Source organism: Triticum aestivum, chromosome 6A (assembly GCF_018294505.1).
Source record: "Triticum aestivum cultivar Chinese Spring chromosome 6A, IWGSC CS RefSeq v2.1, whole genome shotgun sequence".
Classification (NCBI taxonomy): Eukaryota; Viridiplantae; Streptophyta; class Magnoliopsida; order Poales; family Poaceae; genus Triticum; species Triticum aestivum.
The window spans coordinates 359507246-359534666 of NC_057809.1; the positions used below are offsets into that span (position 1 = coordinate 359507246).

Genomic DNA, 27421 nt, shown 5'->3' on the forward strand with positions numbered 1-27421 from the left:
TATACATGGTGGACACACCCAAAGAAAACGTCGACGAGGAATGAAAGGACGCAGTGGAGGATCGTTCCCTCGAGAAGCAGTCAAAGCAGCGGCGTAAGCGCCGCTCCACATCCCGCATCGGCAGAAAACAGCGATCATATAGGCCCAGCGATAGAGCAGGGTGAGCCAGCGGACGACAAACACAACATTGAACCACCGCCGACCACGGCAACACAGAGAATCAAACCGAACAACCCGACTCCGGCGACGATAACAGTCCGGATGACATCACATCGGACAGGCACCCGGAGCAATAGAATATCCATCAAAGGCTTGTTGCCACTTCGAGGAGTCTGAAAAAGTAGAAGCAAAGGCTCAGGGCTGCACAAGACACACTCAGAATTAGATGGAGTGAAGTACTCAACACTGCAGCAAAGTACGGCGGTAGTCGCCACACAAAGAGCTACCCGAAGCGAAAGCTGCTACCTGAATTCGATGAGGAGGCCTTAGATCCCCCGCAATCAAAAAACAAAACAGCCATCCGGTCGGATAGACGACCTCGTGGCCAACATAGAGCGGCAAATGATGCCGCACACAAGCCAGTATGCGATCCACGTAAGGGCTCGCATCAAAAGGACGGCGCAACCAGATCTATCTACGGGCCAAGCAAGCGCGCTCCAGCATGCAATGCAACACAACAAAAATCCGAACACCATGGTACACCCAAATATAGGGGTGCCGCACACCCCCTATGTTTCACCGATGAGGTGCTGGACCATGAATTTCCAGAGGGATTCAAACCCGTAAACATAGAGGCGTACGACGGAACGACAGACCCTGGGGTCTGGATTAAGGATTATATCCTCCATATCAACATGGCTCGAGGAGATGATCTCCATGCAATCAAATACTTACCCCTCAAGCTCAAAGGGCCAGCTCGGCACTGGCTTAAAAGCCTCCCCGAAAACTCCATTGGAAGCTGGGAAGAGCTCGAAGACGCTTTTCGGGTAAATTTTCAAGGGACCTATGTCCGACCACCGGATGCAGACGATTTAAGTCATATAACTCAACAACCCGGAGAGTCAACCCGAAAGCTTTGGAACAGGTTTCTCACTAAAAATAACCAAATAGTCGACTATCCGGACGCCGAAGCCTTAGCAGCTTTCAAGCACAGCGTTCGAGACGAATGGCTTGCCAGACACCTCGGCCAAGAAAAGCCGAGAACAATGGCAGCATTAACAAGCCTCATGACCCGCTTTTGCGCGGGCGAGGACAGCTGGTTAGCCCGATGCAGCACCAGTGACCCAAGTACATCCGAAGTCAGGGACGGAAACGGGAAGCCACGACGCAGCAAAAACAAGCGCCGGAATAAAAAAGACAACCCAAAGAGCACGGCGGTAAACGCCGGATTCAGAAGCTCTCGGACAGGTCAGCAAAAGCTGGCCCCCAAAGACAACATAGACTAACTGTCCAGCCTGAACAAGATTCTGGACAAACTATGTCAGATCCACAGCACCCCCGATAAACCTGCAAATCATACCCATAGACAATTTTGGGTCTTCAAGTAGTCCGGCAAACTCAACGCCGAACACAAGGGGCAGGATACACCAAGCGAAGACGAGGACGAGCCTCAGAAGCAAAGCACTGGGGAACAGAAGAAATTCCCACCAGAAGTCAAAACAGTAAACGTGTTAAACGTGATGAAGGGGAGAAACAAAGCGGCACTCCTAGAGACACATGCCCCAGGGCCTATCACCGCGGAGTTCTGCCACTGGTCATCCAAACCGATCACCTTTGACCATCGGGATTACTCGGCAAGTATCCGGCATGCAGGATGGGCTGCCTTGGTGTTAGACCCGATAATTGACGGATACCACTTCACACGAGTCCTCATGGACGGTGGCAGTAGTTTAAACCTGATATATCAGGACACAGTCCGCAAAATGGGGATAGACCCAACAAACATCAGCCATAGCAATACTACCTTTAAAGGAGTAACGCCAGGCCCAGAAGCCCATTATACGGGCTCCCTGCTACTAGAGGTTATATTCGGCTTTCCCGATAACTTCCGTAGCGAAAAGTTAACCTTCCACATCGCTCCGTTCCAAAGTGGCTATCAAGCACTACTCGGACGCAAAGCTTTCGCTCGCTTTAACGCAATACCGCATTACTCTTCTCTCATGCTTAAGATGCCCGGTCCACATGGCATCATTACAGTAAATGGAAATATTGAGCGCTCCTTGCGCGCGGAAGACCGTGCGGCTGCCTTGGCAGCCGCACACTAGACGGCCTCACCAACTATAGCATCTGACATGTCGTTAAGACCACGGACACGGTTAGACAAGTCTGGTGTAGCTATATATAATTGATACAGGTTTGATGGCTATACCGCTATAACAATACAAGGGGCTCAACGCGTGTAAACAAGTGACAATTAGGCTGAACTTTACTCATCTTGAATTGTACATGGTTTATTTAGTATAACCTACCTTTTGCATGACAACTTTTCAACTAAGTTCCTCTCTTTTACAGATGACCATCGTGCTACACCCGTCCAGGATACGGCACAACGGAGACACAGGCGCAGACGTGCAGCAGGGACCCGTTCCAAGGATTCTTTTTAGATTAAGACCCTGCGTAAACCTTTTTTACTGTCTCTTGTTGATACACATCCCTCGGATTCTCAGTACAATTGAGAAGGATGCTGACGTATTGGCATGTGGCCATGTCAGAATATTGCACATACCTGGACACCAGGGGCTTATTACAAATGGCACTGTTTAGCCCGGTTTACATCATAAAGACAGAATACCTTAGGGAGTGTTCGGCGTCGCAAGTTTGGCCTTATATGCATCAGCTCCGAATCATGTCTTTGGTGAAATGTTGGGTTTGCCGGCTCCTGTGTTTTGCTGCCTTACGTTTCGCTCTATCGGCTAAGGCGGCACAAGGAGAACTACTGCGATTGTGCCCTGGTTCATCCGGACAAGCACCTCGGTAGAGAAAGCCGAAAACTGACTGTCATGATATAGCGTGAGACTGGTCAACCACTCGATGACCTAGCGGAATCTTCGGGATCCCTCCGCCTTAATGAAGGACCGTTTCCCGGCCAGGCATGTACACGCCCCAAATTCGGATGAGCGCGGAGCCACCAGGGGCTATATAGTAGCCCCACTGTCAAACTCCTCTGGCTAAGTGAAAGTGTTAAAACATTATAGTCTGGTTGCCTAGTTCCCTGCGCTATCACCTCCTTAATGGACCAAGACATTAGATCAAGTGTCAACATGCGTGTTCTGCGAGCACCCCTGCATTATATGTGTGGGGGCTGAAGCCGACGACTGCCATCTTTCAGGTATATAAACGACCGCACAGGAGGCATCATAGTACTTTCGGGCAAAAGTATAAAAACAGTCTTGATAAACTCAATAAAACATTGTTTTTCAATGGGAATACATGTCATTAGAACATAATATTCTTCAAGCACTGCGCTTCTATCGAACGAGCGCCCTCAAGAACTTCTCGAAAGTAGTGCTTGGCAGGAACTTGGCTCTCGTCCGAATCTTGGGCTGCAATGGCGGTGGCCTCCATCTCCGCCCAGTATGTCTTCACACGGGCAAGGGCCATCCGCGCACCCTCTACGCACGCCGACCTCTTCATCGCGTTAATGTGCGGCACCGCACCAAGGAACTGCTGCACCAAACTAAAATAATTGTTTGGCTTTGGCCTTTCCGGCCACAGATGATCCACAACATACCTCATGGCGAGTCTGGACAATCTATTCAGCTCGGCCCATTCGGCCAACCGATCAGTCGATGGAAGCGGACGCTCTGGAACGTTAAATTGTGACCAGAACAGCTTTTCCACTTCGCGATCTTTTTGATCTCGGAAGTATTTGGCCGCATCGGCAGCACTCACCGCTAAGTCCAGATATGCGTCCGCAGAACTCCATAGCCGGTCCAAAGGGGCATACCGAGGATGTCCAAACTTCATCCACAGCATAAAGGGTTTCCCAGTCGCGATATCCCCGGCTTGACGCAGCTCCTCCTTCATCGCTCTCATTGTAGAGCGGGTGTCTTTGGTCGCCATCGTGGCCTTCTCCAGTGGGTAGTCTGTTCGGCTTTCAGCTCCTCGATTGCCTTTAGGGCAGCCGCATCGCTTTTCTTGGCTTGTTCTTTGGCTCGGGCAAGTTCCGCCCGAAGGTTCTCCATGGCCGCAGCTCCATATGCATTCACACACATGTTATAGATACTGGCATCATGCTCCTCTTCCCATGTGTCACCGGAGGAATTGCATACCCTGTGCCTCGTCAAGCCGCTTGTTGACAAGTACGATGTCGGCATCTGCCACGTCAAGCTGCCGCTTTAGCTCGGCAAACTCATCAGTCCGGCTGGCCACCGGTGTTGGGGAACGTAGTAATTTCAAAAAAAATCCTACGCACACGCAAGATCATGGTGATGCATAGCAACGAGAGGGGAGAGCGTGATCTACGTACCCTTGTAGATCGACAACGGAAGCGTTTGGTTGATGTAGTCGTACGTCTCCACGATCCGACCGATCCAAGTACCGTTACTCCGGCACCTCCGAGTTCTTGGCACACGTTCAGCTCGATGACGCTCCCCGGGCTCCGATCCAGCAAAGCTTCGGGGAGGAGTTCCGTCAGCACGACGGCGTGGTGACGATCTTGATGTTCTACCATCGCAGGGCTTCGCCTAAGCACCGCTACAATATGACCGAGGTGGAATATGGTGGAAGGGGGCACCGCACACGGCTAAGGAACGAACACGAAGATCAACTTGTGTGTCTATGGGGTGCCCCTTGCCTCAGTATATAAAGGATGGAGGAGGAGGAGGCCGGCCAAGGCTTGGTGCGGCCAGGATGTGGAGTCCTACTAGGACTCCAAGTCCTAGTAGGAGTCCACCAAGAGGGGAGGAAGGGAGAAGGAAGTGGAGGAGAAGGAAAGGTGGCCGGCCCCCCTTTCCCTAGTCCAATTCGGACCAGAGGGGAGGGGGGCGCAGCAGCCCCTTGGCCCTTTCTCCTCTTCCCACTAAAGCCCATCAAGGCCCATTGCTTCTCCCGTAACTACCCGGTACTCCAAAAAATATCCGAATCACTCGGAACCTTTCCGATGTCCGAATATAGTCGTCCAATATATCGATCTTTACGTCTCGACCATTTCGAGACTCCTCGTCATGTCCCCGATCTCATCCGGGACTCCGAACTCCTTCAGTACATCAAAACTCATAAACTCATAATATAATTGTCATCGAAACCTTAAGCGTGGCGGACCCTACGGGTTCGAGAACAATGTAGACATGACCGAGACACGTCTCCGGTAAATAACCAATAGCGGGACCTGGATGCCCATATTGGCTCCTACATATTCTACGAAGATCTTTATCGGTCAGGCGCATAACAACATACGTTGTTCCCTTTGTCATCGGTATGTTACTTGCCCGGGATTTGATCGTCGGTATCCAATACCTAGTTCAATCTCGTTACCGGCAAGTCTCTTTACTCGTTCCGTAATACATCATCTCGCAACTAACTCATTAGTTGCAATGCTTGCAAGGCTTAAGTGATGTGCATTACCGAGAGGGCCCAGAGATACCTCTCCGACAATCGGAGTGACAAATCCTAATCTCGAAATACGCCAACCCAACATTTACCTTTGGAGACACCTGTAGAGCTCCTTTATAATCACCCATTTACGTTGTGACGTTTGGTAGCACACAAAGTGTTCCTCCGGCAAACGGGAGTTGCATAATCTCATAGTCATAGGAACATGTATAAGTCATGAAGAAAGCAATAGCAACATACTAAACGATCGGGTGCTAAGCTAATGGAATGGGTCATGTCAATCAGATCATTCACCTAATGATGTGATCCCGTTAATCAAATAACAACTCTTTGTCTATGGTTAGGAAACATAACCATCTTTGATTAACGAGCTAGTCAAGTAGAGGCATACTAGTGACACTCTGTTTGTCTATGTATTCACACATGTATTATGTTTCCGGTTAATACAATTATAGCATGAATAATAAACATTTATCATGAAATAAGGAAATAAATAATAACTTTATTATTGCCTCTAGGGCATATTTCCTTCAGTCTCCCACTTGCACTAGAGTCAATAATCTAGATCACATCACCATGTGATTAACTTCGATAGTTCACATCATCATGTGATTAACACCCATAGTTCACATCGCCATGTGACCAATACCCAAAGGGTTTACTAGATTCAGTAATCTAGTTCACATTGCTATGTGATTAACACCCAAAGAGTACTAAGGTGTGATCATGTTTTGCTTGTGAGAGAATCTTAGTCAACGGGTCTGCCACATTCAGATCCGCATGTATTTTGCAAATTTCTATGTCAACAATGCTCTGCTTGGAGCTACTCTAGCTAATTGCTCCCCTTTCAATATGTATCTAGACCGAGACTTAGAGTCTTCTAGATCAGTGTCAAAAACTTGCATCAACGTAACCCTTTACGACGAACCTTTTTGTCACGTCCATAATCGAGAAACATATCCTTATTTCACTAAGGATAATTCTGACCGCTGTCCAGTGATCTACTCCTAGATCACTATTGTACTCCCTTGCCAAATCAGTGCAGGGTATACAATAGATCTGGTACACAGCATGACATACTTTATAGAACCTATGGCCAAGGCATAGGGAATGACTTTCATTCTCTTTCTATCTTCTGCCGTGGTCGGGCTTTGAGTCTTACTCAACTTCACACCTTGTAATACATGCAAGAACTCTTTCTTTGACTGCTCCATTTTGAATTACTTCAAAATCTTGTCAAGGTATGTACTCATTGGAAAAACTTATCAAGCGTCTTGATCTATCTCTATAGATCTTGAAGCTCAATATGTAAGCAGCTTCACCGAAGTCTTTCTTTGAAAAACTCCTTTCAAACACTCCTTTATGCTTTACAGAATAATTCTACATTATTTCCGATCAACAATATGTCATTCACATATACTTATCAGAAATGCCGTAGTGCTCCCACTCACTTTCTTGCAAATACAGGCTTCACCGCAAGTCTGTATAAAACTATATGCTTTGATCAACTCATCAAAGCGTATATTCCAACTCCGAGATGCTTGCACCAGTTCACAGATGGATCGCTGGAGCTTGCACATTTTGTTAGTACCTTTCGGATTGACAAAACCTTCTAGTTGCATCGTATACAACTCTTCTTCAATAAATCCATTAAGGAATTCAGTTTTGTTTATCCATTTGCCAGATTTCATAAAATGCGGCAATTGCTAACATGATTCGGACAGACTTAAGCATAGATACGAGTGAGAATCTCTCATCGTAGTCAACACCTTGAACTTGTCGAAAAACCTTTTGCGACAATTCTAGCTTTGTAGATAATAACACTACTATCAGCGTCCGTCTTCCTCTTGAAGATCCATTTATTTTTATGGCTTGCCGATCATCGGGCAAATCCATCAAAGTCCATACTTTGTTCTCATACATGGATCATATCTCAGATTTCATGGCCTCAAACCATTTCGCGGAATCTGGGCTCATCATCGCTTCCTCATAGTTCGCAAGTTCGTCATGGTCTAGTAACATGACTTCCAGAACAGGATTACCGTACCACTCTGGTGCGGATCTTACTCTGGTTTACCTACGAGATTCGGTAGTAACTTGATCTGAAGTTACATGATCATCATCATTATCTTCCTCACTAATTGGTGTAGTAGTCACAAGAACAGATTTCTGTGATGAACTACTTTCCAATAAGGGAGAAGGTACAATTACCTTATCAAGTTTTCTACTTTCCTCCCACTCACTTCTTTCGAGAGAAACTCCTTCTCTAGAAAGTTTCCGAATTTAGCAACAAAAGTCTTGCCTTCGGATCTGTGATAGAAGGTGTATCCAATAGTTTCCTTTGGATATCCTATGAAGACACATTTCTCCGATTTGGGTTTGAGCTTATCAGGTTGAAACTTTTTCACATAAGCATTGCAACCTCAAACTTTAAGAAACAACAGCTTAGGTTTCTTGCCAAACCATAGTTCATACGGTGTCGTCTCAACGGATTTAGATGGTGCCCTATTTAACGTGAATGCAGCTGTCTCTAATGCATAACCCCAAAACGATAGTGGTAGATCGGTAAGAGACATCATAGATCGCACCATATCTAATAAAGTACGGTTATGACGTTCGGACACACCATTACATTGTGGTGTTCCAGGTGGCGTGAGTAGTGAAACTATTTCACATTGTTTTTAACTGAAAGCCAAACTCGTAACTCAAATACTCTTCTCTACGATCAGATCGTAGAAACTTTATTTTCTTGTTACGATGATTTTTCACTTCACTCTGAAATTCTTTGAACTTTTCAAATGTTTCAGACTTATGTTTCATCAAGTAGATATACTCATATCTGCTCAAATCATCTGTGAAGATCAGAAAATAATGATACCTGTCGCGAGCCTCAATATTCATCGGACCACATACATCAGTATGTATGATTTCCAACAAATCTGTTGCTCGCTCCATTGTTCCGAAGAACGGAGTCTTAGTCATCTTGCCCATGAGGCATGGTTCGCAAGCATCAACTGATTCATAATCAAGTGATTCCAAAAGCCCATCAGCATGGAGTTTCTTCATGCGCTTTACACCAATATGACCTAAACGGCAGTGCCACAAATAAGTTGCACTATCATTATTAACTTTGCATCTTTTGGTTTCAATATTATGATTATGTGTATCACTACGATCGAGATCCAACGAACTATTTTCATTGGGTGTGTAACCATATAAGGTTTTATTCATGTAAACAGAACAACAATTTATTCTCTTACTTAAATGAATAACCGTATTACAATAAACATGATCAAATCATATTCATGCTGAACGCAAACACCAAATAACACTTATTTAGGTTCAACACTAATCCCGAAATTATAGGGAGTGTGCGATGATGATCATATCAATCTTGGAACCACTTCCAACACACATCGTCACTTCACCCTTAACTAGTCTCTGTTTATTCTGCAACTCCCGTTTCGAGTTACTAATCTTAGCAACTGAACTAGTATCAAATACTGAGGGGTTGCTATAAACACTAGTAAAGTACACATCAATAAGATGTATATCAAATATACTTATGTTCACTTTGCCATCCTTCTTATCCGCCAATCACTTGGGGTAGTTCCGCTTCTAGTGACCAGTCCCTTTGCAGTAGAAGCACTTAGTCTCAGGCTTAGGACCAGACTTGGGCTTCTTCACTTGAGCAGCAACTTGCTTGCCGTTCTTCTTGAAGTTCCCCTTCTTCCCTTTGCCCTTTTCTTGAAACTAGTGGTCTTGTTAACCATCAACACTTGATGTTTTTCTTGATTTCTACCTTCGTCGATTTCAGCATCACGAAGAGCTTGGGAATTATTTTGTCATCCCTTGCATATTATAGTTCATCACGAAGTTCTACTAACTTGGTGATGGTGACTAGAGAATTCTGTCAATCACTATCTTATCTGGAAGATTAACTCCCACTTGATTCAAGCGATTGTAGTACTCAGACAATCTGAGCACATGCTCACTAGTTGAGCGATTCTCCTCCATCTTTTAGCTATAGAACTTGTTGGAGACTTCATATCTCTCAACTCGGGTATTTGCTTGAAATATTAACTTCAACTCCTGGAACATCTCATATGCTCCATGACGTTCAAAACGTCTTTGAAGTCCCGATTCTAAGCCATTAAGCATGGTGCACTAAACTATCAAGTAGTCATCATATTGAGCTAGCCAAACGTTCATAACGTCTGCATCTGCTCCTGCAATAGGTCTGTCACCTAGCGGTGCATCAAGGACATAATTCTTCTGTGCAGCAATGAGGATAAACCTCAGATTACGGATCCAATCCGCATCATTGCTACTAACATCTTTCAACACAATTTTCTCTAGGAACATATCAAAATAAACACAGGGAAGCAACAACGCGAGCTATTGATCTACAACATAATTTGCAAAATACTACCAGGACTAAGTTCATGATAAATTTAAGTTCAATTAATCATATTACTTAAGAACTCCCACTTAGATAGACATCCCTCTAATCCTCTAAGTGATCACGTGATCCAAATCAACTAAACCATGTCCGATCATCACGTGAGATGGAGTAGTTTCATTGGTGAACATCACTATGTTGATCATATCTACTATATGATTCACGCTCGACCTTTCGGTCTCCGTGTTCCGAGGCCATATCTGTATATGCTTGGCTCGTCAAGTATAACCTGAGTATTCCGCGTGTGCAACTGTTTTGCACCCGTTGTATTTGAACGTAGAGCCTATCACACCCGATCATCACGTGGTGTCTCAGCACGAAGAACTTTCGCAACGGTGCATACTCAGGGAGAACACTTCTTGATAATTAGTGAGAGATCATCTTATAATGCTACCGTCAATCAAAGCAAGATAAGATGCATAAAAGATAAACATCACATGCAATCAATATAAGTGATATGATATGGCCATCATCATCTTGTGCTTGTGATCTCCATCTTCGAAGCACCGTCATGATCACCATCGTCACCGGCGCGACACCTTGATCTCCATCGTAGCATCATTGTCGTCTCGCCAATCTTATGCTTCCACGACTATCGCTACCGCTTAGTGATAAAGTAAAGCATTACAGCGCGATTGCATTGCATACAATAAAGCGACAACCATATGGCTCCTGCCAGTTGCCGATAACTCGGTTACAAAACATGATCATCTCATACAATAAAATTTAGCATCATGTCTTGACCATATCACATCACAACATGCCCTGCAAAAACAAGTTAGACGTCCTCTACTTTGTTGTTGCAAGTTTTACGTGGCTGCTACGGGCTTAAGCAAGAACCAATCTCACCTACGCATCAAAACCACAACGATAGTTTGTCAAGTAGGTGCTGTTTTAACCTTCGCAAGGACCGGGCGTAGCCACACTCGGTTCAACTAAAGTTGGAGAAACTGTCACCCGCAAGCCACCTCTGTGCAAAGCACGTCGGGAGAACCGGTCTCGCGTAAGCGTACGCGTAATGTTGGTCCGGGCCGCTTCGTCCAACAATACCGCCGAACCAAAGTATGACATGCTGGTAAGCAGTATGACTTATATCGCCCACAACTCACTTGTGTTCTACTCATGCATATAACATCAACATATAAAACCTAGGCTCGGATGCCACTGTTGGGGAACGTAGTAATTTCAAAAAAATTCCTACGCACACGCAAGATCATGGTGATGCATAGCAACGAGAGGGGAGAGTGTGATCTACGTACCCTTGTAGATCGACAACGGAAGCGTTTGGTTGATGTAGTCGTACGTCTCACGATCCGACCGATCCAAGTACCGTTACTCCGGCACCTCCGAGTTCTTGGCACACGTTCAGCTCGATGACGCTCCCCGGGCTCCGATCCAGCAAAGCTTTGGCGAGGAGTTCCGCAGCACGACGGTGTGGTGACGATCTTGATGTTCTACCGTCGCAGGGCTTCGCCTAAGCACTGCTACAATATGATCGAGGTGGAATATGGTGGAAGGGGGCACCGCACACGGCTAAGGAACGAACACGAAGATCAACTTGTGTGTCTATGGGGTGCCCCTTGCCTCAGTATATAAAGGATGGAGGAGGAGGAGGCCGGCCAAGGCTTGGTGCGGCCAGGATGTGGAGTCCTACTAGGACTCCAAGTCCTAGTAGGAGTCCACCAAGAGGGGAGGAAGGGAGAAGGAAGTGGAGGAGAAGGAAAGGTGGCCGGCCCCCCTTTCCCTAGTCCAATTCGGACCAGAGGGGAGGGGGGGCGCAACAGCCCCTTGGCCCTTTCTCCTCTTCCCACTAAAGCCCATCAAGGCCCATTGCTTCTCCCGTAACTACCCGGTACTCCGAAAAATACCCGAATCACTCGGAACCTTTCCGATGTCCGAATATAGTCGTCCAATATATCGATCTTTACGTCTCGACCATTTCGAGACTCCTCGTCATGTCCCCGATCTCATCCGGGACTCCGAACTCCTTCGGTACATCAAAACTCATAAACTCATAATATAACTGTCATCGAAACCTTAAGCGTGCGGACCCTACGGGTTCGAGAACAATGTAGACATGACCGAGACACGTCTCCGGTCAATAACCAATAGCGGGACCTGGATGCCCATATTGGCTCCTACATATTCTACGAAGATCTTTATCGGTCAGACCGCATAACAACATACGTTGTTCCCTTTGTCATCGGTATGTTACTTGCCCGGGATTTGATCGTCGGTATCCAATACCTAGTTCAATCTCGTTACCGGCAAGTCTCTTTACTCGTTCCGTAATACATCATCTCGCAACTAACTCATTAGTTGCAATGCTTGCAAGGCTTAAGTGATGTGCATTACCGAGAGGGCCCAGAGATACCTCTCCGACAATCGGAGTGACAAATCCTAATCTCGAAATACGCCAACCCAACATTTACCTTTGGAGACACCTGTAGAGCTCCTTTATAATCACCCATTTACGTTGTGACGTTTGGTAGCACACAAAGTGTTCCTCCGGCAAACGGGAGTTGCATAATCTCATAGTCATAGGAACATGTATAAGTCATGAAGAAAGCAATAGCAACATACTAAATGATCGGGTGCTAAGCTAATGGAATGGGTCATGTCAATCAGATCATTCACCTAATGATGTGATCCCGTTAATCAAATAACAACTCTTTGTCTATGGTTAGGAAACATAACCATCTTTAATTAACGAGCTAGTCAAGTAGAGGCATACTAGTGACACTCTGTTTGTCTATGTATTCACACATGTATTATGTTTCTGGTTAATACAATTATAGCATGAATAATAAACATTTATCATGAAATAAGGAAATAAATAATAACATTATTATTGCCTCTAGGGCTTATTTCCTTCAACCGGACCCTCCGCCACCTGCATATTAAGGCGGCACGATTATTCCTGGGACTATGATCCTCTGTGCGCTGTTGTCTTCGACAGCACCCAGAGTCTCAGGGGCTACTATCTACACAGGGCACATCTAAAAATATGCGGTACTGTCAAAAATGTATATCATTTCACGTACCTCAAAACTCGTCAGTAGACTCATAAATGCTTCATGCAACCCGCTTTCAGCGGACGAAATCCTTTCAATCACCGTACCCATCAACGTGCGGTGCTCTTCTGAGATAGCCGCTTGCTCTAGCAGATCCCTAAGTACGTCCGACCGCACACCAGACGGTGCCGGACTCTTTTGATTGCTCTCTTCAAGAGCCGGATACCGAGGACTTCGGGTGGCCATAGGATTACCTTCTGGCCTTGCCGGATCAGGAGAAACCCTCCGCGACGACACCTCGGGGTCGCCCGCCTCATGAGGCGGTGTGGCAGGGGGAGGCGTTTCGCTCTCCATCATCTCTGGAAGAAGATCCCCTGAAGACGAGCTCTGCTCGGAAGGGCTAAGATCCGAACTGCAAGATAAATGCTTCGATTATTTTCCTCAAAAGTAAGGCGAGATATTTTCATTATTAAGTACCCTTTTACTTACAGCTCGATGGAGGGCTGATCCCCTTGAGGGCATAGTGCGGCCAGGGTATCCCCCAGGGCAGGACCCTCCGGCGGAGATTTCTTCCCCCGTTTGGAGACCGTTGTCTCCGGGTCCTCAGAGGCGGTTCTCTTCCTCCCCTGGGGAGAGGAAGTTTCAGTTCCTCCTCCCTGGCTAACCTCCTTCGCAGAGGTGCTAGCCTCCTTGTTCCCCCATTTATCTTCTCCTGAGGGTGCTTGATAAGGCGCGATCTCCAACATCCTGGTTAGTATGGGATTTGATGAGGTCTCAGGGAGGGGGGCCGGACACCTGATCAACTTTGCCTTCGCTATCCAATCCTGGTCAAAGAGCGGCTTTTTTAGGGCAACGTTGCGATAAATAAATGGACAGTGTGTTCGGACGCGGGGCTACTTACTTGGGTATCCGGGCGATATCAGCTCAGACCTGCATCCTTAGTGATGTCCGGACACATTATTTATGGTCCGAAGAACAATTTGTACATCTCTTCGTGCGTCATGCCGAGGAAATGTTGAATAGCTCGCGGTCCTTCCGGGTTAAATTCCCAAATGCGAAGGGGCCGACGTTTGCAAGGCTGGACTTGACGAACTAGCATAACTTGCACTACCATAACCAGACTGAAATCTCTCTCAAAGAGATCTCGGATACGGCTTTGCAGTATTGGCACGTCCTTGGCTGGACCCCAGCTCGGCCCCCTGTCGATCCATGACATCAGTTGTGGTGGGGGGCCTGAGCGAAAGGTGGGGGCAGCTACCCACTTGGCACTTCGGGGAGCTGTGATGTAGAACCACTCCCGCTGCCACAATCCGGACACCTCTGGGAAGCAACTCTCAGGCCATGGAGTGTCAGCGATTTTGCTTATTAAAGTGCCTCCGCACGCTGCGTGCTGCCCCTCGATCATCTTCGGCTTCACATCGAAGGTCTTGAGCCACAGGCCGAAGTGAGGGGTAATGCGGAGGAAGGCCTCACATACGACAATAAAAGTCAAGATGTGAAGAAGGGAATCCGGGGCCAGATCGTGAAGATCTAGCCCATAATAGAACATAAGGCCCCTAACAAAGGGATCCAGAGCGAGGCCCAGTCCTCGGAGGAAGTGGGAGACGAACACGACGCTCTCGTTGGGTTCGGGAGTAGGGACGACTTGCCCTCGGGCAGGCAGCCGATGCGAAATTTCGGCGGTCAAATATCTGGCCTCTCTCAACTTCTTGATGTCCTCCTCCGTGACGGAGGAAGGCATCCACCGACCTTAAAGGTTGGATCCGGACATAGTTGAAGGTCCGAAGTGCCTAAACCTGAGCTTTGGGTGTTGGAACTCGAGGCAGGAGGCGGATTCGATTAAGATCGAGAGGAAAAAGCCTTGTCCCCTTTATAAAGAGGGTGAATCAAGCGTCCTCCTCATGGCCGTTTAGTACTTGCCTAAGATCTAGGAGTCCTACCCATAGGCACGGTTGGGTTACCCACGTCCATATTGATGAAAATCCCGTAATAAAGGGGACACGATCTCTGCTTCGACAAGACGTGCCAAGGAAACCGCCTCGCAAAACACGCTGAGATTGGTTATGAAAAACGATTCGAATAAATACCTGGCTGTGGTGTGATGTTACACTACGGAGTACGTCAACAGATTAGATTTATGGAAATATTATTCTCTCTACAGTGGTATGTGGAACTTGTTTTGCAGAGCCGGACACGATCCTTGTGTTCAAAATTTTCTATAAAGTATTCGAAGGAGGAACCCGCCTTGCAATGCGGAAGACAATCTGCGCGCCGGACTCATCGTCATTGAAACCTGGTTCAGGGGCTACTGAGGGAGTCCTGGATTAGGGGGTATCCAGACTGCCGGACTATATCCTTTGGCCGGACTGTTGGACTATAAAAATACAAGATTGAAGACTTCGTCCCGTGTCCGAATGGGACTTTCCTTGGCGTGGAACGCAAGCTTGGCAATACGGATATATAGATCTCCTTCCTTGTAACCGACTCTGTGTAACCCTAGCCCCCTCCGGTGTCTATATAAACCGGAGGGTTTAGTCCGTAGGAACAACAACAACAATCATACCATAGGCTAGCTTCTAGGGTTTAGCCTCTTCGATTTCGTGGTAGATCAACTCTTGTACTACTCATATTATCAAGAACAATCAAGCAGGACGTAGGGTATTACCTCCATCAAAAGGGCCCGAACCTGGGTCAACATCGTGTCCCCCGCCTCCTGTTACCATCCGCCTAGACGCACAATTCGGGACCCCCTACCCGAAATCCGCCGGTTTTGACACCGACAGCACCGTTGTCTCCCAGGGCCGCCGCCCCTGCTTCCGTGCGCCGACGAGATGGCCGGACGACGCCCCAGCCGCTCCGCCCCTCCCCCGGCGCCTCCAGACGCAAAAACGAAGCCCGCTACCGCCTTTGGTAGAAGGGCCCGCCGCCACCGCGGCAACGGCCGACGGCAGCGGCGGAGATGGATCCCGCTGCGGGGGTCGCTAGCGGCGGAGGAGTGTCGCCCCTGGTGCCGGCACCAGGGGTGCGGCACGGGGGAGTTTTTTCCGCTTTCATCTTCCACCAATTCATAACCTGAAAACATAGCACAAATAGAGTACCAAAGACATCATGTACCACAAGGAAACAGCACGCCCACCCCGCAGACAGACTGAGCTAGAAACACCGGCTAAGACTGCTTACAGTGAGGAGTAACATAGAGCAGTAACTTGCCAATGTTACTAGTCTATATTACTACCTCCACAGTGGATAGTAACATATGAGTGTTATCATGAAAGAGTTCATTTATTAGGCTATAGACTCATTATGCATTGAAATGTGTGATGTTACAGTAACTACCTAAGTTACCACAAACCCCTCTCTCCTTATTAATTAGCTGCCACATAAGTAATTTTGTATTGAAATGTGTGATGTTACTAGTTAAGTTACTTTCATTGTGACTAGTCTAAGCACGGCGCAGAACTCGGAAATAACTTGACCGAGTCTTGGTGCCATGCAAGCGTAGAGTCCACCAATTCATAATCTGAAAAACATAGCTCAGATAGAGACAACATGTACGAGGAAACAACACGCCCGCCCCGCAGGTAGGCTGAACTAGAAACACCGGCAAGCACGGCGCAGAAAAGACCAAGCACTTGTAAATTACCTATAGTGACCGAGTCTTGGTGCCAGGCAAGTGGACTCACCTGCCCATCATACTGGTCAAGGCCATGCATTCACATCACACAAGAAAATAACCTTGGTCTCCACCGGGTGCCAATCAAAACCTGACACGGCGGGCATCCTTACGAGCAGAAAAAACTTGCTCGTCAACTCTCCGATGTGATGTGCGAGCGACGTCTAACTGCTCAACATAGATAAAACTGCCGGCCTGAACGGTTCAACACCAGTTTTTTTCTCCCGTGACACAGGGCCCTGACAAATGGATGCATGCGAGAATCGTCAAAAGGACGTGATAAGCACATAATAAAACCATTACCAGAAGCAACAGCTTGGCCAACAACAATGGCGCTGCCACTGCTCTTCCTCTTCTCCCTCTTGCTTCAAGCTCCCTCGCACGCACAGGCACTCCAAAACATCACACTAGGATCCACCCTGACCACTCAAGGTCCAAACGCCTCACGGATTTCGCCCTCCGGTGAATTCGCGTTCGGCTTCCGCCCCAGCGACGCGGACGCCTCTGTCTACCTCCTCGCCGTTTGGTTCGACAAGATCACCTCCAAAACCGCTGTCTGGTACGCCAACACCAACACCAACACCAACACCACACTGCCAGCTGGCTCCCAACTGCAGCTCACGCCGGGTGGCGTGCTTTCGCTCCAGGACCCTGCTGGCACAGAGATATGGAACCCCCGGGTGACCAACGTCGACCATGCTGCCATGCTCGACACAGGCAATTTCGTGCTCTATGCCAAAGATGGATCCATCAAATGGCAGAGCTTTGAACACCCAACTGACACCATCCTGCCCTCCCAGGAGCTGCCTAAAGGGTCCGTCCTGCAAAGCCGGCTCATGGATAACGACTACTCAGCTGGAAGATTCCAAATCAGCGTACAGGATGATGGCAACCTAAGGTTTTACACCATGGCTGTTCCATCCCTTTTCCGCTATGATCCCCCATATTGGGATTCTAAGACTGGTGGAAATGGTTCAAGCCTCGTGTTCAACACAACCGGCAGCATCTACTACACTACAAGTTCTGGCGGACAATTCAATATTACATCAGAAACACTGGACTCACCGGCAGACTTTTACCGGCGCGCCACACTTGACGCAGATGGGGTGTTCAGGCAATACGTGTACCCCAAGAAGGCAGCTCAGACCAGTGGATGGAACGCTGAGTGGAAAGTTATGGACTACCTCCCACGGAACTTCTGTGAGGCTGTCAGGGTAGAGACTGGAAGTGGTGCCTGTGGGTTCAACAGCTATTGCCGCTCCAACACAAACAGGAGTGTGGAATGTAAGTGCCCAATAAACTACTCATTCATCGACAACGAGAGAACGTACAAAGGTTGCAAGCAAGACTTTGCTCCACATAGCTGTGACTTGGATGATACTGAATCTACTCAGCAATTCAAGCTACTTCCAATGAACAATATCAATTGGCCTTTTGGAGACTATGAGCGTCACAGCCCCATTGGTGAGGATTCTTGCCAAAGACTTTGCTTAACTGATTGCTTTTGTGTTGCTGCGGTGTACTATGGCGGTTCTTGCTGGAAAAAGAGGAGCCCCTTGTCCAACGGAATGGAAGGTAACATAGTGGGATCAGTTTTTATCAAGGTTCCCAGGACTAATGTTCCTGGGTCCCAGTTGGGCAGTAACTCCAATACATGGAGAAAAGAGAAGAGGTATTGGATAATAGGAAGTTCACTGCTCCTTGGAGGATCTGCCCTTGTTATTGTTTTCCTCATCTCCATTCTGTATTTTGGATCTTACCGTGTCATTAGGCGAAAGAAGCCAGCCCAGATACAATCAATGAGTCCCGAGGCATTGCCTCTTAGAGCATTCACGTACAAGGAGATTGAGAAGGCGACAGATGGATTTCGTGAAGAGCTGGGTAGCGGTGCATCTGGTATCGTATACAAGGGCCAGTTGGAAGATGAGTTTGGGACTGGCATTGCAGTCAAGAAGATTGACAAGATGCTCCAAGAGAGTGAAAAGGAGTTCGCCATTGAGGTTCAAACCATCGGAAGGACCTTCCACAGAAACTTGGTACGGTTGCTCGGTTTCTGCGCAGAAGGAAAAGAGAGGCTTCTGGTGTACGAGTTGATGACCAATGGCTCACTTAATGGATTCCTTTTTTGTGGTACAAGCCCAACCTGGAACCTTCGCGTTCAAGTCGCACTTGGGGTGGCAAGAGGCCTGCTCTACTTACATGAGGAATGCAACACTCAAATTATCCATTGTGACATAAAGCCCCAAAACATCCTTCTTGATGAGAATCTCGTGGCAAAGATCTCAGACTTTGGCCTAGCAAAGATGCTCAGGACAAATCAGACACAGACGAACACTGGCATCAGGGGAACTCGAGGGTACGTCGCGCCCGAGTGGTTCAAAAACATAGGGATCACATCCAAGGTCGACATTTATAGTTTTGGGGTGATCTTGCTGGAGATTGTGTGTTGCAGACGGAATGTGGAGCTAGAGACAGCTGATGAGGAGCAAGCAATACTGACATATTGGGCAAATGACTGCTATAGAAGTGGGAGGCTTGACTTGTTAATCAAGGGTGATGAGGAGGCAATCTTCAATATAAAGAAGATGGAACGCTTCGTGGCCGTGGCATTGTGGTGTCTCCAGGAGGAGCCAACAATGCGGCCAACCATGCTGAAAGTGACACAGATGCTTGATGGATCCGTCACAATCCCCACACCTCCTGATCCATCTTCCTTCATCAGTTCACTCCAATAGTAGTGTGTTTTTAAATGTATAAGTTGCAGTGTGAAATAAGAGTATATTGGACTACCGCAAACGATAAATATGAGTGATGATTCCTTTAAATGTATGTAAATGGAAGCAGGAATGTAAGTACTTGATAAGAAAAAATGTATGCATATGTTACTAGGTTCCAAAATAAATGTAAATTTCTGTAATGTTCATGTACTTTTTATGTGCAGTACCACAGTGAAGCCATGAATGTACTGCTTTGTGAATCAGTGTGCATATTTTGGTATATTGCTTAGCATTAAATCATCAAACTGGAAGATGCAAGGAACCAGTGAGGTGCAGTGCAGGCTGGTTAGGAACCATCGGGTAAGAACAATGATTTAAGGTCCCTTCGGGGACATCCACTAAAATTGGAACCATATAGAGAACAATGATTTAAGCGTTCACGACTGAAATGCTAGAGATGTCAAAATATTTAAGAAATACTTCTATCCCATTTGTTACAACTAGCAGCGGGACTCCCATGTTGCTTTACGAGCGAGCACCCGGGAGTAACCCTAGCATATATCCCATTTAGATTTTCGCATTAGCATTATCCAGTGTTTTATGTCACTGGAAATTAGACACTGCATCTATGCTTTTTAGTGTAACAGTGGGTATTAACAACGAGAATTGGACTCTAGATATTGAATGCAAGCATTACAACGGAAAGAACACAAGACGTTCTCGATCTTTGTTGATCATGAGATCTAGTATGGAGAGTCTGGAGCTTTATGTGATATTCCTTATTCAATACTACACTTTCCCTCTTGAACTGCAAAATCAAAGTCAGGAGCAACATGCTTACAAATATGTCCTGAATAAGGAATAAAAACAAATCAAAGACCCTGCATTAGAACGGATTCTAGCTAAAACAATTAAATAGTAGATTACACATCAAATCCATTTTTTAATTAAAAATATACCATATTTAGAATTAGTAGGCCGTTGTTTATCTTAGCGTAATAATACACCTCCTGGTGTATACCAAATATTAACATCCCAATTGAAATGAGACATCGTAAACCACATACATTTGCAGATGCTAATGAGAATAAATGCAGTAAGTAGTCCGTTTGTTAGGTGTGAGACAATGCATCTTCTTGTGTTTTCTGAAAGGTGGCTCGAATGATGCTTCCATGGAATTTTACCTTCCACCAGTGACGTAATATTTTTTTCGACGGGCGGTGATGTAAATTTGCCGTCTCTGTTGTTAGTTTAGATTATGGTGGTGCGATCTCAGCAACTGCAGTAATTAGGCCAACAACATCTATAAATTCACATAAAAATACTAATTCAGTTCATGTTTCTACACGTTGCTATAGTGTTCTTATTATTCATGAATATGCACAGCACTCTGTGTTTTGCTCACCTCACAACATAGTGTTTTGCTCCATTCCACTGCCAGCAGTGAGGAGTAGAATGCACTGTAGCAAACATGAAAAGGTTTTCTGGCCGGGGTGTTACCTCTATCGATGTACTCTGAAGCAGATCCTCTGTGAGAATGATCTACTGATCTGTAGGTTCTCTTGGCATCATAAAGATCAAATTGCTCGACTGTGTGAGAGCTTTCTCAGTATACAAAGAACTGACAATTGCTCTGCTAAACTCTGCCTTTCAATTATTGTCCAGAAAATTCCATCTTTCTAGCATATATTCAGCAAATAAGAAGGACATAATCAGCAGATCTTCTAAACAGGACATAATCTGAAAAGCTATTACAGCATAATCATTCAAAATGAGAGTGTGCTAACATAGTTAGTACATGTATATGACTAAGTTGAGATGAATACCAAAGAAATGGAAGTTCACATGTTCAAGTGATTGTGAATATACAAACTCAAAATTATCATGCAGCGCTCCAATGTCTAAGGTGCCAGGAAATCTGTTGACAAAGCACAGAGGTGACTCTGCAGATCTGCGAATACTGTAACAGCGATTGTGAGCAATAGACAACAGTATAAGAAAAATACTGCTTAACATATAGATAACCTACCGGTACATGTTCTACTTTCCAGTTTGCAACTTTTCAGGAAGAGCAACGCTGTAGCCCTGCACATTGAATTATCAATTATAGTTTGGTCTTAATAAGCAATTTTCCCAAACCTTAATTATGTCCTAGTGTTCAAGGGGAATGCTAAGGTGAAATCAAACATGCACAGTTGAAAATGAGAAGACATAGGTGGTGTTCTGATGAGTACACTGAATCATCAGCGACAGTTTGTTTCAAAATAAGCCATTCTTCAAACACATGCATTGTTGTCCCTCAGACCCTCAGGTACGTGTCATTTAAACACAAATATGCAAGGTTCCACAGAGAACTCATACCCTTAGCAATTGACCCAAAAAATGGCAATTGCTATTAGGATCTCATAGGGTCAAAATGGGGTATACAATTAATAATAAAACTGCTGGCTCCATATTCCAGATTAGGATATGGTTACATGGCATTTAAACCCAAATACGCAAAGCTCCATGTAAGAACACATGTGCTTAGCAATTGACCGACAATTTTGAGATTAGTACATCTGGCGAAAGAATACATCTGAAAACAGAGGGTGATAAAGTAACTCGTGACATATAGATCGCAGATCAACTTTTTAACGTTACTGCAGAGGCAGATTCCAGTGCTTCTAATCACCCGCTTGAAGTTTATATTTGTACCCCAGTAATCATGTTGCTAATTCAGTTTGCAAAATACATCACAGGATTTTAAAACTCATTATTTACATAGCACTGTAATGAATAGCTTAGAGAGTAGAAGTAGCTCACTGGTTACCTGTTTCGTTAATTATTTTGGTGTCCAAACCAGAAAGTTGTAGCTTCCAATGAGATATCGTCCGCCACTCTCTGAAATGTAAACACAATATGCTGGTTTAAAATCCTAAACTTCCAACGAAAGAGAAAAGAAGATTTGCAAAATATCTTAGCTTTAGGAGTGCACAAACATAAACTGGTTCATATGGAACTATGGAGGAAGTGCATTATCCAAAACCGAACGGTAAAAATAAAAATATAATATTAAGATGGGCACTTCAACCCAGTTCATTTCATCTGTCTACCTAAGCAAGCACACAGCAAGAACGAAAACTACTACTAGCAAATACCACAAATTTCAGAAGAGCCGCCAGTCCATCTGAGCGCTTGCCTTGCCTCTGTTCTCTTCTCTGTTGTTTCTCATGCTCCTCAGATCGAGCCGCAGCCGCGCCACCCGGTCTGCGTCGATCTGCCCTCCTCTCCACCTACGCTCTCCGCCCTGTCGATCCCCGAGTGCTATCTTTTCCCCGTTTGTTTGTGTTTAGCTCATGGGCCGGCCCACATCGCCATGCCCCTCAAAAAAGAAAAGGAAAAACCTAGCCCTAAATAGGGGTGGACCGGACAGAAAAGACCCTAACGGTTAAGCCCTCTCTCCCCGAGACCCCCACAAGCAACCCGCTCCCGCGCCGCCGCCGCCGCCGCCGCCTCCGCAGCGCCTTCCTCGGCAGAAGCCCCAGCGCCCCACCCCCCATGGCGAAGAAGAGGAAGCGCAGCTCCGATGCTCCCGCGTCAGCCGCCGTAGAGAAGCCCGACGACTCTGCGCCGGAGCGGCCGGAGCGCACCCTCTTCGGCTTCAAGGACCAGCCGGACTCCCCCGCCGAGCCTGCTTCGAGGGACGCGGGCCCCTTCTTCCGGAACAAGGAGAAGGTGCTCATTACGTGCTCCCGCCGCATCATCTACAGGTGAGCCTCTCTCCTCCGAGCTCTGCGGCGGTCGCCGGACAGATGTTTTTGTGGCGGATGTAACAAGTGTTTCGGCGGGTTGGGTTGATGATGCGTGTGTGCGCGCAGGTACCGGCACCTGATGCAGAACGTGGTGTCGCTGCTGCCGCACGCCAAGAAGGACAGCAAGGTTGAGTCCAAGCAGAGCAAGGGCAGCGCGCTCAACGAGCTGGTCGAGCTCAGGAGCTGCTCCAGCTGCCTCTTTTTCGAGGTATGGCACATTCGCTGCTTGCCTGCTTTCTTGATGGAAATGGCTTGCCTTCCATGGGATGAAGGTTGCCTACTTTGATAGGAGAACTGCATGATGGCAACATTAAAGGTTGCTAAATCATACCACGTTTAACATGGATGGAGCAAGTAATTTGTTTCTGGTGCTAAATCAACTTCGAATTTAGCTCTGATAAATATCATTGTTCTAGCGTGAACCATGAATGTTTAAAAGGTGTTAGCTCCACGTTGTTGTTTTCTTGTCAGTGTGACATCGCTCCAAAATTAGGAAATCTGAATATGCACTATAGTTGCCAATTCTTATATTGAAGCATCTTCTGCGTGTATATTCCAGTGCAGAAAACAGAAGGATCTTTACCTTTGGATGGTCAAGTCTCCCGCAGGGCCATCAGTGAAATTTCTAGTCAATGCTGGTATGATTTCACACCTATAGTAGTTATCCAGTTGTTTTACTGACAATTCATCTACTAATGCCCAACATCCTGTAACATTTATGTGCAGTTCACACTATGGAGGAACTCAAGCTCACGGGTAACCATCTGAAAGGGTCACGTCCTCTGCTAACATTTTCTTCAAATTTTGACCAGCAGCCTCACTGGAAACTCTTGAAGGAAATGATAACTCAAGTATGTTGATGGTCTCGCATGTTACATTATGTTGTGCACGTGTTATCAGCAAGCATTTTTGAACGAAGATGATATTGATCTGTATTAATGTTGTCTATTTTTTATCTGTTTTTGTGAGATCAATTTATTCGCATTTACCATGTGCGTTTAATTGGTGTAAAAAGATGTTAAACTTGGTTTCTTCACACATGTTTACGATAGTCGTATGTGTATGCCCTGTTGTTATATATTAGCATGTGGGTGTGATGCATCCACTATTGGTTTTTATGTTTATAATATAATATGAACCTTTGAAGGAAGGATTCACCTTTGATAACTGTAGTTATATTCCAAGAGATCCAAGTTAATGGAAACCTTCTGGATGTTAAAAAAATGTGTATTTGTGTTTCCATTGCTTATTGTGAAGGAGTAGAGTTGTTTTATGAGGTCATCAGACCAGTATTAGTGATGCAATAATACATTCGATAGGGTCAAATTAATTCTATGGAGACGTGTTCTTCTTTTAATCAAAGAAGTTTAGAGCTAACTCATTGTCCATTGCCGTGCTTGCAGATTTTTGCTACTCCAAAAGATCATCGGAAGGCAAAACCTTTTCATGATCATGTGTTTGTCTTCTCCATTGTGGATGACCACATTTGGTTCAGAAATTACCAGGTGGTGTATTGGTCTCTTTGCATTTGTATTGCGATGAACTTTCAGTACTTAAAACCATTGAGTTATTATCACCATCTGAATTTTAGCAAATGATATACTTGGCAGATTTCTGTACCCCACAATGAGATTGATAAAGTTGATAAAGGAGGCCTAGATAAAATGACACTTGTTGAGGTAAAAGTAGAGTGAGCTTATATCTGCATAATTTATATGGCATGTGGTTGCTAATCAACATTTTAATTAAATTACCGTGTGTAGGTTGGCCCCAGATACTGTTTGAATCCAATCAAAATATTTGGTGGTAGTTTTGGTGGCCCCACATTGTATGAGAACCCATTCTATGTGTCTCCCAATCAGGTAATGCTTTCACCGGTTGCTCTAGACTATGGTACATATGTTCCTAATATATTTGTAAAGGAAATCAAGGGGTTACCTCTTCCATCATCAAGGAATGGTTATATTATGTTTTTTCTTGTGTTTCTTTGGTTGAAACAAATTTGACTCTGAGAAAACCGACAAGTGATGGAATGGTGGGTGCACAGTTAGTTTTATAATATTCTAGAATGACATTCGATATCAGTTATGGTACAACCAAGGTACACTTTATGCATCAGTGCTGTCCATTTGACTCAATCCATTGTGTCTATTATATTTCTTTGACATATACTCCTTGTACATTGCTGCTTCATTCTGTTCTTGTTGTGTTGGACCTAACTACCTATCATTTTTATCGATCAACAAACTTAGAATGGTGACATAGTCTGGTATCTTGCTGTGGTTCTGGGAGAAAAGGATTTACTGCTCATATGGCTCTGTTCACCAGGATTTATGTATTTAATTCAGTTGCAACAAAGCATTTCCCGCTGTGTTCGTGTATGCCTTCCCATCTAAACCCTAGGGTCTGTTTATTTGGAGCAGATCCGCGCTCTAGAGAAGCGGAAGAAGGCAGGCAAGTACGCCAAGAAAGTGAAGGCCAAGGTGAGGAGGAAGATGCATGAGATGGAGAACACCCTGGAGCCCGATGAATTTGCTGATCTTTGGAAAGGGGAAGACTAGAGCGGACGCAGCAGCAGACTGTACCAATGAGGTTGTCTTGAAACTACTCATGCTGGCAATGACCAAGCAGTGAATTTTGCTTGATATTATGTGGTGGTTCTTGTATGACAAAGCATGTGTTTTATTACTATAATGAACAACTGGATTTCGGTCATGCCTGTATCCATATTGCCGTGTGCTTGCCAGTATATGCTACCTCAGTATCTTGCTACCAGCTGTGTGTTTCACCTTGCCTTGTGCCTGATATAATTGCAAGCAACTCAGTTTTTATGCTGGCCTCGGTAAAAACGGTTGATTTTTTTTCAAAACTATGATATATTTTATAGCATTTTCGGAAACTATAGCATGATTTTCATAAAAATCAAAAGTAGTAGCCTGTTGGCCATCTCTTGGCCGAAATAGGACTTTTTGGCCACAGTTAGGCCAAAGTGGACTTTTCGGCCATCTCTTGGCCGAAGTGGTGGGGTTCTGGCCGAAAAGGCCCTTTTCGGTCAAGTCTAGGCCGAAATAGATTTTTTGGTCAAGCCTAGGCCGAAAAGTACTTTTTGGTCTCGTATAGGCCGAAGTTGCATGGCTCATACATTAGGCTGAAATGTATTTTCCCGCCAACCCCTTCCCGCCATCCGTTTCCCGCCAACCCCTTCCCGCCTTATTTTCCCGCCATACCGCAGTTATTCTTTCCCGCCATTTTCTCCTCTGTATCTATAAAAACCCCTTTCGGTGGAGGTGGATAAGCATTCCAGTGTAGTGTAGTCGAGATGTCCCATTATCCATTCGATCGTAGTTTTCACCCTGAGATGAGCAGCACTCTGCTGAGTCTAGCTACCGATTTCAGGATGGACAATAGGATAGTTCCATGGGACGAACTCACCGGTAGTGACACCATAATGAATGAGTTGGCTCACGAATTACGTAGGTCCGGGTGGCCTGAAAGGACCTATGAGGAGGTACGTAAAGAACTTCTTAGGTTGCATGAAAGGTGGAAGAAGGTGGTGGAGCCGAAGAGTGAAACTTTCAGAAGGATTGCAGAAAAGCATCCATTTTTATGGACTGAGGAGAGCGAGGACGACGATGATATCTTCATGCCGCCGCTTCCGGGTTCTACATCTTCGAAGGGCAAGAGTTCTGCATCGTCCAAAGGCAAGAGTTCTGCATCTTCGAAGGGCAAGAGTTCTGCATCGACCAAGGGCAAGAGTTCTGCATCGACGGAGGGCAAGAGGACCGCATCGTCGAAGGGCAAGAGGGCTGCATCAACGGAGGATGACGATGATGACTTCATGTAGTATGTAAGATGTATTCCCGTTGTACCGTTTCATTCATATGTATTTGCATTATTAGTTTGTATTGTATTATTGTAGGGCATTATGTTCTATCTGAATTTCATTTTGTAGTATGTAAGATGTATTGCACAAGTTCAGTCGCACCGTTTAATTCAGATGTACTTGTATCTTAATTATCGGTTGTAGTCTATTTGGAAATGTAACTGGAATAAGAATGTGAATTAATAGTAATATGTCTCTCGCATACATAAAACAATATATGTCTCCTGATCAGATAGAAGCAAGTGCGATACTAACACATACATGAAGCATGTCTCATACATAAATACTGACACACAGCTGCGAATAGTCTGAAACTAACATAGAT

General features: G+C 45.7%; 2 protein-coding genes and 1 long non-coding RNA gene across 5 annotated transcripts; 2 read left to right on the forward strand and 1 right to left on the reverse strand.

The window, feature by feature from the left end:
- The first annotated feature begins 16973 nt into the window (after nucleotides 1-16973).
- LOC123127545 (G-type lectin S-receptor-like serine/threonine-protein kinase LECRK2) lies at nucleotides 16974-19607 on the forward strand. The gene has a single exon (XM_044547278.1). It carries the CDS (start codon nucleotides 17032-17034, stop codon nucleotides 19435-19437), a length of 2406 nt encoding a protein of 801 aa, XP_044403213.1. The 5' UTR covers nucleotides 16974-17031; the 3' UTR covers nucleotides 19438-19607.
- A 272-nt stretch (nucleotides 19608-19879) lies between these two features.
- LOC123127547 (uncharacterized) lies at nucleotides 19880-22799 on the reverse strand. Of its 3 annotated transcripts, none has more exons than XR_006462596.1 (6): nucleotides 22560-22798; nucleotides 22232-22302; nucleotides 21449-21504; nucleotides 21246-21379; nucleotides 20920-21098; nucleotides 19880-20227 (listed from the first exon to the last, which is right to left on the reverse strand). It is a non-coding gene; the product is annotated as an uncharacterized lncRNA (long non-coding RNA). The 3 variants fall into 3 exon arrangements; XR_006462597.1 differs by lacking the exon at nucleotides 19880-20227 and adding an exon at nucleotides 20236-20722 and having other exon boundaries at nucleotides 20825-21098; nucleotides 22560-22799; XR_006462595.1 differs by lacking the exon at nucleotides 19880-20227 and having other exon boundaries at nucleotides 20236-21098; nucleotides 22560-22797.
- Nucleotides 22800-22831: 32 nt separating this feature from the next.
- LOC123127546 (ribosome biogenesis protein BRX1 homolog 2) lies at nucleotides 22832-26001 on the forward strand. The gene is made up of 8 exons (XM_044547279.1): nucleotides 22832-23171; nucleotides 23280-23421; nucleotides 23773-23851; nucleotides 23940-24064; nucleotides 24617-24718; nucleotides 24824-24892; nucleotides 24977-25075; nucleotides 25637-26001. Exons 1-8 carry the CDS (start codon nucleotides 22960-22962, stop codon nucleotides 25772-25774), a joined length of 966 nt encoding a protein of 321 aa, XP_044403214.1. The 5' UTR covers nucleotides 22832-22959; the 3' UTR covers nucleotides 25775-26001.
- The last annotated feature ends 1420 nt before the right edge of the window (nucleotides 26002-27421 follow it).

Bases quoted from the DNA above. Each gene is read 5' to 3' on its own strand.
- LOC123127545 (XM_044547278.1), top strand. From the start codon at position 17,032: ATGGCGCTGCCACTGCTCTTCCTCTTCTCCCTCTTGCTTCAAGCTCCC.
- LOC123127546 (XM_044547279.1), top strand. From the start codon at position 22,960: ATGGCGAAGAAGAGGAAGCGCAGCTCCGATGCTCCCGCGTCAGCCGCC. The intron at 24,065-24,616 runs GTATGTTGATGG...CCGTGCTTGCAG, and splicing joins TGAAGGAAATGATAACTCAA to ATTTTTGCTACTCCAAAAGA. The intron at 25,076-25,636 runs GTAATGCTTTCA...TATTTGGAGCAG, and splicing joins TCTATGTGTCTCCCAATCAG to ATCCGCGCTCTAGAGAAGCG.